The 11,882-nt window shown below is 41.5% G+C and overlaps 1 protein-coding gene across 1 annotated transcript in view; it reads right to left on the bottom strand.

Moving 5' to 3' along the window:
• Positions 1-11,882, bottom strand: part of LOC134791630 (cilia- and flagella-associated protein 52) — a 37,128-nt gene that overhangs the window by 19,953 nt on the left and 5,293 nt on the right. The window contains exons 4-9 of the mRNA XM_063762679.1: positions 10,100-10,225; positions 9,675-9,879; positions 9,279-9,414; positions 8,977-9,125; positions 1,899-2,044; positions 135-328 (exon numbers count right to left, since the gene is read on the bottom strand). Coding sequence (XP_063618749.1) covers positions 135-328; positions 1,899-2,044; positions 8,977-9,125; positions 9,279-9,414; positions 9,675-9,879; positions 10,100-10,225 — 956 coding nt within the window. The remainder of the gene's footprint in view (positions 1-134; positions 329-1,898; positions 2,045-8,976; positions 9,126-9,278; positions 9,415-9,674; positions 9,880-10,099; positions 10,226-11,882) is intronic.

The raw sequence follows: 11,882 nt of genomic DNA, 5'->3' as shown, positions 1-11,882 counted from the left end.
CTACCCCGTCCTCCATCCACCATGCCAACCATAATGCGCTTTTCAAGGTTGTCCGGCTCCCATCTGGCCACGTTTCCAAAGTAGTAGCAGAATTACACAAACGAAATCTGGCGGGGCGTGGCAGTTTGACTTACCTAGGGAAAGCTATATCATTGATAGTGCAGCGGTGGCACGTCACGCACAGCACGGGCGCTAGCGTGTCTATGTTGAGCGCGTATATCTCGCTGGTACGCGTGGCCGCTAGCAGTTTGCGCGCGGCTCCGCGTTGGCTGGGGGATTCCATGAGCTCTAGGGAGGTGATGCGGCCGGGGAGCTTCGCGGAGCGGAGCTGTGGGATGATAGCTTTTTAAACCCTCTGTGTGTTAATGGCAGATTGGTCTTATTCCCACATGGATAAACTACGCCTACGCTGAATACAGAAATGGTGTGTGTAAAACAAATCGTACTGCGTAGTTTAATGCATTTCATGGTAAGAATATAATGCGGTCGAGTCAATATATAACCATAACCTATACATATCGCACCATAAGTAGGGAATTTATGCCGGGATAACGCGAGGAAGAAGAAGAAGTAGGGAATTTATGATTTCGCGAGTATGCTGAGCTCAGAAAAGGATCTATATCTGAATCCCTAAAGTCTTTTCTCCTATCTTTGCATTCCCTAATATTGTTTGTCATAATGATCAGTTGTCCTAACACTCGTATACCCTCATTTTGGTTTCCCTATTATCGAATGGCCGATTTTTTTTGTCCTATAATGTTTTTCCCTAATGGCACTTTCCATATTGAGTATTTATCCTAATGTTATGTAGCATAATTCTTTTTTTGGCTAATTATTGTTAGGCCTAAAAAATATATATCCTAACCATCATGTTACCTAATTTTACTTAGCCTATCGTTGCTTGACCTAACACTCGTATGCCCTAATTTTGATTTCCCTATTATGGAATGGCCGATTTTTTTGTTCTAACCTAACCTAAACCACTTTTATGGCAGGAGTTCGTTTTTGGAAGGATCGTAGTTCTAACCTAACCTATTTTTAACAGCAGTTCGTTTTTACAATGGTCTCAGTTCTAACCTAACCTAACCCACTTTTGTGGCAGCAGTTCGTTTTTGCGAGGATCACAGTTCTAACCTAACCTAACCCTCTTTTGTGACAACAGTTCATTTTTGCAAGGATCGCAGTTCTAACCTAACCTAACCCACTTTTGTGGCAGCAGTTCGTTTTTGCGAGGGTCACAGTTCTAACCTAACCTAACCCACTTTTGTGGCAACAGGTCGTTACCATTTATTATGGAAAGTAATTGTTATGATAATTGATCAATAGGAAAAGTAACTGTTATGACAATTGAACATTAGGGCAATAGCCATTAGGTCAAAACAGTTAGAGCATGTTATTTTATGCCAAACATTGTTAGGGATTTTGAAGAATATGGTAAAAAACATTTGGGATCTTGATAGGTTATGGTACAAATGCTTAGGACTAATGAGTCTTAGGCTAACCATTACATTATGGAAAATAATCGTTATGACAATTGATCGTTAGGTCATGTGCCCATTAGGACAAACCAGTTAGGGCAAGTGACTTTAGGACAAACGTTGTTAGGGATTCATAAGGACACCCTTCAGAAAAAGCCTCATAGAGTCGTAGATATACTGTAGGTATAAGTGTACACTTATAATGTTGCAAAACATTTTTATAAAGTTAGGTACAATAGGTACTATACCATATAGTTCGGCAACCCATTTCCGTCACTAGAAAAAGGCTGCGACAAATTTGCGAAAAAATGTAGGCGCGAAGGATTGTTCTCCCATAGAAAATTAGGATTTCGCGCCTTTCCTACTGACAAAGCGGATTTCCAGAGTATAGTTCAGTATTGTTAGTGAGGACGGACTCACCGCTTTAAAGTAGGGCATGGTGGGGTCTAGCAGTCTGCCCTTAGGGAACTCCCCCTTCCAGTTGATCTCGTCTAGGATTTCTATGGTACCATCTCCTGCACCGACAATTAAGCACCCGTCCGACATTATGAGGATTGCCTCCACCCCTGCAAATTTAAATTGAGATGTTCTTTATTATCACCGTTGGGTGATGTGCAGTTTAAATTTACTCCACCCCTGTGAACCCCAAGTTCAGAAAAATTTGATGTTCTTTATCACTGTCAGAGCTGGGCACCGTTAATCAAAAAGTTAACTTCGTTAATCGTTAATCGGTTAAATAAAAAGTTAACTTCGTTAAACGTTAAAACGTTACTTTTCAAAAGTTTTAACGGAAGTTAATCGTTAACTCGAAATCGTAAATATATGCAATAAGAAATAAAACTAGAAGAAATAATCATAAATTTTGATTTTTATTAAAGACTAATCTACTAATTATCATGGTAATCATTACTAATTAATAATAGCATAGCCAATAAAAATATCATTTGCTAGCATATGCCATAAGGTGCATGTTCCCCTTCATGAACATGAGCACTGCCGTGCAGTACTTAAACAACAGTAAGTGCTACTTTTGCGATTTTTTGTTTTTTCTTGACCTTGGACCACCATGTCAAGACGCACACATGTATGTAGTCCACGTGCGATTATGATAAGGGGAACATATAAAAATCGAAGCATCCATGTACAGTAAATCAGAAGAATTTAGTAAATTATTGAGGTAAAACTAACTAAACTGCAGTAATAAAGTTGTCGGCTGTGAATTTTGAGACTTTACTGATCAAAATACAGTAAAGGTCTCACGTTAATCCTATATTAACAAGTAAAGAGAAGTTAATACTTACGCCAAAAACTGTTTAAAATGCAGTACAATATAAATATTCTAAAATGTTTGTACTGTGTTTGAAATGTTATTGATTTTTCAGCATAATTACTAATTAAAATGCAGTAAACTAAGCTCACTTACTGTGATTTAAACTGCCGTTTCGCTATTTTCAAATGTATTTACTGCCTGAGACCTAAGAGATTTAACTAGCTTTCAAGTGTCGTTTCATTTAGATAGATTAACCACATTGTAGGACAAAAATTAAATAATCGATACCATTGATAAAATGCGGTGATGACGATCGTCCTACAAGTTGTCAAATACAGTCCTTAATAATCCCCTATCCTCCTAAGGCCCAAGGCCCTACCTATAACACTTATTCAGTTCGATGAAATTTAAATCATATTCAATTGGAACAGAGTCGTTCAATTTTCATTTTTTTGTAATAATGGATATTCTTGTATAAATGTATGTGAAAGCTTTTTATTACTAGTCTAGAATTTTTATTCAGTAGCCTTACCACGACTTTGACACTGACATATTCGCTAGCATGTGCATAAATTTCTAAAATCTCGTTCATACCTGCGATGTTGTATAGAAAGTAAGTACAGCATGTAGACGAGAATATAAAGATCTCATTTTATTGAATTTGTATGTGACATAGTCACAAGTTAGATTATATTATATTAATCTGTAGGAATTGATTATAAATATTGAGTGCCATGAAAAAAGTCTGATTTTTATGATAGGTACTCTACGTGTTACTACTACTAATTCCAACTACATAGTAAGAGATACTTATTTAATTTCTTTATGATTGATGTGATTTTTTTTAATATACATTCGTGTATTTTTATAAACATACCTTATTTGTACCACGACGTGTTGGTATCTCGAATAACTCAATCAATATATATACTAAGTAAAATACAGTAAATAATTATAAATACTGTACTTTAGCTTGCAATTCATTCAAGTAGCTATTAGCGTACGAGGGTTGTTTACAGTAATCCGCTTTTTTACTGCACTTTATTTTGCATTTATTGTGTTTTTACTTCTTTCCGAAGGTACAGTAAAACTGTAAAATTTTGAAAAATAGCAATTATTTATTCAATAATTGTTAAAACAAAAAAGTGTTCACGTATTCGTATTTCATGTATTCCATGCTATATTTTGACATTCAAGCATTTGTAAATAATCATCGAGACCACAAAGAAAAAACGGTTTGAAAGGGTTTTTTGCGTTTTTCTCGAAACTCACTTTTTGCACTTACTGTTGTTTAAGTATTGCACGGCAGCATATTAAAATTGTCGTCTGATAGCGACGCCCGTTTTGGAGAAAAAATATCTTTTCCCGCCGAAAACAGGCGTTCCACAGCAGCACTTGAAGGTATACTAGTGTTATATTTGAGGCAGCGCGCGGCCTTAGTGTGAGTAGGTACTTAGGTATTAACGATTAACGGACTTAAGAAAAGTTAACGGAAGTTAACAAGTCCGTTACAGGTTTTTAAAGTTAACTTAAAAGTTAATCCGTTACTCGAAAACTTAACTTCGTTAATTAACGATTAACGGATTAACGAGTTAATGCCCAGCTATGATCACCGTTAGGTGATATGCAGTTTGCAATAATTAACATCAGAAAATATTATGACAGTGATACACTATGCAACCCCTGAGGGGTGTTCCGGCAGAATTTTTTAAAGGTACTCTAGCGCGTACTATTATATTGTTCTCTTTATTCATTTCTCATCTTAAGTTAGGCTATTTATAATATGAATATAAAAGTAAAATATAAAAACACTTACAAAACAATAAAAATGAATATAAACACATTATAAAAAACCTAACCTAGGGTGCCGCCAGCAGCGGGGCAAGGCCCAAGCTACCGGTGGTCAGGGCTGCAGAGAGAGGAACCGGCGGACTATCCGCGCCGTGTCCAAGATCACCGCCTTCTGCATCTGACCCTTGATCCAACCACCTAGCGAGAGTCTCTCAAGATGTTGGTCGAGACTCTTCGCTATTAGACCGTTCACTGAAACGACTATCGGGACAATGATCGTCGAATCAACATCCCACATGGCGGTTATCTCGTGAGCCAAGTCTAGGTACTTACTGGACTTGTCCTTCTCGGCCTTCACGAGATTCTCATCATGGGGGATGGTGATGTCAACGAGCACGGCCCGACGTTGCGATCGATCTATTATCACAATGTCAGGCTTATTGGCTACAATAGTCCTGTCTGTGATGATAGATCGATCCCAATAGAGCGTGGCACGACCATTCTCGAGAACAGGCGCAGGTAAGTACTTGTAGTACGGTACTTCGCGGTCCACAAGGCCATATAGAAGAGCAAGTTGCTGGTGAATAATTCTGGCTACGAGATTATGTCTGTGCAAGTACTCGCCGTTAGCAAGATGAGAACAACCGGAAATGATATGCCTGAGTGACTCTCCGGGACGGCGGCATGCCCGACAAATGTCGACCGTACCGTCCTTCAGGATATATTTCCGATAGTTGTTCGTCATCATCACTTCGTCCGCAATTGCACAGGCAAAACCCTCGGTTTCTCCGAAGAGGTCCCCGAATCGTAACCAGTTCACCGACGCGAGCAGGTCCACATCGGGTCCCGTGAGGGCCTTGTAGAACCGCCCGTGTAGCACCTTACTCTCCCATGCCGCCTTGCGATCCGCAGTACTTAGTACCACAGGTTTGCGCCAGTTCTCGTTTGCCAAGGAGAGCGGCGTGAGGTTCCTGTCTACTGCCACCACATCACGATGCATCCCACACTCGTTGTTAAGGAAATAATTCCTGAGATTGTACACCTCGCGGTTGTGGAGATCCTTGGCGTTTAGGAAGCCTCGGCCTCCACACTTCCGTGGGATGTACAATCTCATAACTGACGAGCGTGGGTGTAGCATGCGATGTGTGGTGAGCAGTGACCGGACCCTCCGATCCAGGGCGTCCAGCTCGGTCTGAGTCCACCTTAGTATGCCAAAGGAGTATGTGAGTAGGGGCATTACCCAGGCGTTGAAGGCGCGCACTTTGTTGCCTCCTGACAAAAGACTGTTAAGGACTTTTGTGAGCCGACTGAAAAAGCGCTCCTTCACCGACCGTCTAATACCCTCGTCCTCAATACCCAACGACTGTGACATGCCAAGGTATTTATAGGTTTCTTATTCAGAGATAGATCTGAAAGACATTGTCTCAGAGAGTTGTAAATTTGTTGAATTTACAACCCTCCCCCGCTGTACATGCATAACCGCACATTTATCGACACCAAACTCCATGTTGATGGCACTACTGAAACCTTCGGTGGTTTTCAGTAGCTCCGACAAGTCTTGGCTATTTGGTGCAAATAATTTGAGGTCATCCATGTACAGAAGGTGAGAAATGATTTCACCCTCTCTCCGAAGCCGGCAACCTAGTCCCAAATCCTTCAGCAGGGTACTGAGGGGATTGAGAGCTAGGCAGAACCATAGGGGACTCAGACTGTCACCCTGAAATATTCCTCGCTCAATCCTTATAAAATCCTGCGGGTCAGGGGTGTCATCCCCGCCTCCTGGTTGACGAAGGACTGTGGTCCACTGCCTCATACACGCGCTTAGGAAGGCTCTCAAAGCTGCATCAACTTTATACAACTCTAAGACCCTCCCCAACCATGAATGAGGCACCGAATCATAGGCCTTCTTGTAGTCAATCCAAGCGGCTGAGAGGGCCCCCCTGTTCCGCCGGATTTGTTGGCAGATGGTCATGTCTATGAGGAGGAGCTCTTTAGTACCACGGGACCCAACCCTACATCCATTTTGAGCGGAAGCCAGAATATTGTTTGCGACAATGTGCGCGTTGATTTTTGCTCTCAAAATGGATGTAAGGAGCTTGTAGAGTGTAGGCAAGCATGTGATGGGTCTGTAGTTTTTCGCTTCCGTGGTACAACCGGACTTATAGAGCAGGTAGGTGACACCAGTTGTTAAGGAAGGTGGGAGAGAACCAAGCTCGAGGGCTTGTTGGAATTGTGCTGCCAAGCGCGAGTGCGAGCATCGGAACCACTTTAGCCAGAAGTTGTGCAATCCATCCGGTCCAGGACTTTTCCAATTCTGGGCCGTGCGGATGGCACAACTGACGTCATCCGGGCTGATGGTGACTGCCCCCATAGGTTCGATGAACTCGCACTCACGCTCGACAACACTCATCCAACCCCCCTCGGTATGTCCAACAGGCATCGACCAGATGCTACGCCAGAAGTCAGTCATGGCAGTAGCATCCGGCGGCTGCGTGTCGGGCGTACGAAGGTTGGTTTCCTCCCACTTTCGGTACACCTTCCTTTGGTCACTTTGAAAAAGGCGATTCTGCTGGAATCGATCCACACGCTCTCTGTAACGGCGAATATGGTTTGCCCATGCATAGACTTTCTGCTTTAGAAAGTCGATGCGCTCTGTGACATTGGCCATGTAGTCGCGGGGCCTGATATCCGTCCCCGCGAACGCCTGGTTCACAAAGCGCATTACTCGGGGGCGATTGTTGCCCCCTCTGAAGCAGATTAGCTTTGCGATGAAATTATATTAATCATTAAGTTAATCAAACTAAAAAAAAGACGTATTTGTTTCTTGTATATATTGTTCTTTTTTTGTATTCTCTATTGTTATCTTAATTATTCCTTTTGTGTATCTTTGCAATGTTTTAATATGTATCTTTATGTGTTATCTGTCGTGGCATCACCGAATGGGCTCTACGGAAGACCAGCGCTGGCTTTATAGCTAGCATTATGCTGAGTTGGGTCCATTTCGTGATGCACACTTATTGATGTCTTATTTCCTTGCTGTTGTTGTCTGTACATGTTCGTACATGTTTTGTGAACGTCACGAATAAATATCTTTTATCTTTTATCTGTATTAAAAAGTAAATCTCCACGTTGCCGTCGCCGATAGGTTCTAAGCTTCTGAAGATTGCCTAGCCTTCTCTGAGCAAAAAGTATGAAACACGTACAGATACCGTTCTTGGCTGTGATTACTGCGAACATTGCGATTCCGGTCTCTTCCAAGGTCCTCATTTAGCCAGACACAAGGTTAGACGATTGACAACCTAATAGTTAAGTGTATTAGAGTTGGTTTTACCTTGGCTGTAACACTGAAGACTCCGGTCGCTTCCTTTCCTTCCAAGGTCCACATTTAGCCAACCAACCTATAAGAGCCGGCTAGACACAAGGAGAGACGATTGACAACCTAATAGTTAAGTGTATTAGAGTTGGTTTTACCTTGGCTGTAACACTGAGCCTCCGGTCGCTTCCCTTTCCTCCACGGTCCACATTTAGCCAACCAACCTATAAGAGCCGGCTAGACACAAGGAGAGACGATTGACAACCTAATAGTTAAGTGTATTAGAGTTGGTTTTACCTTGGCTGTAACACTGAGCCTCCGGTCGCTTCCCTTTCCTCCACGGTCCACATTTAGCCAACCAACCTATAAGAGCCGGCTAGACACAAGGAGAGACGATTGACAACCTAATAGTTAAGTGTATTAGAGTTGGTTTTACCTTGGCTGTAACACTGAGCCTCCGGTCGCTTCCTTTCCTTCCAAGGTCCACATTTAGCCAACCAACCTATAAGAGCCGGCTAGACACAAGGATAGACGATTGACAACCTAATAGTTAAGTGTATTAGAGTTGGTTTTACCTTGGCTGTAACACTGAGCCTCCGGTCGCTTCCTTTCCTTCCAAGGTCCACATTTAGCCAACCAACCTATAAGAGCCGGCTAGACACAAGGATAGACGATTGACAACCTAATAGTTAAGTGTATTAGAGTTGGTTTTACCTTGGCTGTAACACTGAGCCTCCGGTCGCTTCCCTTTCCTCCACGGTCCACATTTAGACAACCAACCTATAAGAGCCGGCTAGACACAAGGATAGACGATTGACAACCTAATAGTTAAGTGTATTAGAGTTGGTTTTACCTTGGCTGTAACACTGAGCCTCCGGTCGCTTCCCTTTCCTCCACGGTCCACATTTAGCCAACCAACCTATAAGAGCCGGCTAGACACAAGACGATTGACAACCTACTGAATAGTTAAGTGTATGAGAGTTGGTTTTACCTTGGCTGTTACACTGAGCATCCGGCCGCTTCCCTTTCTTCCAAGGTCCACATTTAGCCAAACAACCTACCGGCTAGACACAATGAGAGACGATTGACTACCTAATAGTTAAGTGTATTAGAGTTGGTTTTACCTTGGCTGTAACACTGAGCCTCCGGTCGCTTCCCTTTCCTCCAAGGTCCACATTTAGCCAAACAACCTATAAGGGCCGGCTTGCAGTCCGCCACGTCTGCTCTTGGGTCAGAAGGATATTTGATGGAGAATTTCACCATGTCTCCCGTCCTGAGAAATATAATAAAATAGTTACGACTAAATAATCAAAACATGATAGTACACCTAGTGACAGTCCTGTTTTAAAGTCTAAGGAAGTGGGAAGGGAATCTATGTATCCTGATGGATAAATGGATAAATGGCGGGACGGATGGCTGGACTCACGTGGTCCCCGCAATGGCGTAGTGGTCGTCGCCACTGACTGCGATACAACGAACGCTTCTCCTCAGCTTGCCGAGCGCCACGTCCACCACGTCCAGCATCTTGCTTTGGGCGCGTATGTTCCATACGCGAAGGTTTGCTGTAAATAACACGTTATTATTATAAAGGTGCAGTGCCACAACAACATGCAGTTATCGTGCGTGCTCATCTGATGTTAAGCACCGAGAAAGATGCCCCGCGTAGGCTAATACTTAGCAGGCGAGGCCAATGCCAAGATAAATTAAAAAAGATAGATGTTGGATTACTAGATGGATAGGTGGGATGAGTAGTGGAGAGATGATTGCTGGATGGAGAGTTGGATTGCTGGATAATGAGTTGGTTTGATGCCTGGATACTCACAGTCCCCGCCAGTAACGAACGAGTTAGGCCGGCACGACAACGCAGTAAGAGTAACCGCATCCCCAGTAGTCAGTCGTGCAGCAGACGCCGTGCCTGTCGCCGCGCCTGCGGCGCAGTCCCAAATGACTACGCAGCCGTCATCTCTGCCGCCTAGGGAGATCATGTAGCGCTCATCCGAAGAGAACATTAGGGCTTCCACGCGGACCTGAGAAAACATATGAGATACTGATAGCTTTAGGTGCTCGTCTTCGGTGCGCTTGTAAATTTTAGCGTCTAGCGTGTAAAAAACCTGGAAAAAGTAGGGTACATAGTATGGGTATGTTACCTAAAATTTTCTTCTTATCAAGTCACACTGCTTAATGGTCTTAAACCTGACGTAGTTGATGACTTAAGTAATAAAAGTATAATAAACGCAGCGTAGGTACCTTATGCAGTTCATGGCTTCCGAGTAATGTCTTCTTCTTAAAGTCCCACAGCTTGGCAGGGGCCTTGAATCCTACATGGTTGATCTGACCCGATCCGATGTATCGCCCGCCGCTGGACACACCCACCTGCTCAAAGTAGGCACAGTCGCCGTCAGTTATATCGGGGCGGCCAAGGTGCTCAAAAATATCTGAGCACGCCTCTATTGTCAAGGCGTTACCCAAGTAGCATTGCAAGCTGTATATAAGCTGTATTAAAGTTTATTTGTATACTATAAGCTGTACAGTTAGGCTGTACAAAGGCTGTATAAGCGCTTATACAGCCCTTATAAGTAAAAAAAGGGCCCAAATTATACAGCCTTTGGCGTTATTAGAGCTGTAGAGTAGCTGTATAAGCAATACATAAGCTGCATAATAGCTGCATTACAGCTATATTTCGGTGTAACAGGAAACCTTAACACTACAGATAATCTCTTATAAGTACGATATAAGAATATAAGTTTTAAATGAGTTATAAGAAAGAATTACAAGAGAATAATAATCATTTAAGAAACTAAAATGTCTTAATCTTGTTCATTCGTAATATAGTAATGGCGACAATAAAGTGTTATAGTGGATGGTAAAAGTAAAAGTAAATATTATACAGGACTTGAATGGAATTTTACATTATTGGTAAGTGCGGATTATTATTTATTGTGAACCTGTGTATCTTTTCTGGCAAAATATTTACGCGCCTGCAAAATAACAAAGAGAAACCATAAGGAAAATATCAAAAATCGGTAAAGTTACTGTTTGTTTTTAAGGTTAGAGTATCAAAAATATTTATAAATATTAATTCTAAGGCTAAACAATTTATTTTAGCTGGTAATCATAACACGGTGTTAGTCTGCTAAATATTTGCAAGTATTTCTTTAATTATATTTACAAATACGTTTTTTTTTTATTGTAAAATGGCGACAATTTTTAAACAGCCTACAGGATAGTTGGAGAGCATTATAATCTTAGTAGCTGTGCTGTGTAATAAATGGAGTGCCTTTTACAGCTTTTGTAATTAAAACAGCTTTATAATAGAATATTCGTATTCGTTTGGCTGTATTTCGGTTCTCCGTACATAAGTTATAATTCTCTTTAGAGATCCGTATAACAAATAAAAAACCTGTACTGTAACTGTCATTAATTAAAAACATTCGTAAAAACTAAAAAACTAAAACTAGTGCCTACGTCAAATCATGGGATTAGTTGTCAAGCGGACCCCAGGCTCTCATGAGCCGTGGCGAAATGCCGGGATAACGCGAGGAAGAAGAAGACTGTAACTGTCATATATTCCTTTAGTTTTATAATACACTTATTTTCAGAAATCATTACACTACTATACTTATACGAGTGTAAAATTACGCCAAAAGATTGTTATAAGCGACTCTATCAGTAATACAGAAAAAAGCTGTACTATAGCTGCCATTTATTCATTTGGTTTTATAATACCCTTACAGACAGAAGTTATACAACTACTATTCTTATAGGAGAGTAAGATTACGCCATAAGAAATAGCTTTAAAACGGGGTTGACAGATACATTTGTACAGCTACAAGTGCCAAGTGATACTACAATACAGCCTGTATACAGCTTTTACGATAAAATTAGCTTGTAGTGTTTCACAACACTTAATGTTTTAAAACGGAGTTGACAGATACTTTTGTACAGCTAAAAGTGCCAAGTGTTACTACAATACAGCCTGTATACAGCTTTTACGATAGAATTAGCTTGTAGTCTCTCACAACACTTTTAG

This window comes from Cydia splendana, chromosome 6 (assembly GCF_910591565.1).
Source record: "Cydia splendana chromosome 6, ilCydSple1.2, whole genome shotgun sequence".
NCBI lineage: Eukaryota > Metazoa > Arthropoda > Insecta > Lepidoptera > Tortricidae > Cydia > Cydia splendana.
Note: the sequence above shows the minus strand (reverse complement) of the source record. Positions and strands in the feature narration are given on the sequence as shown.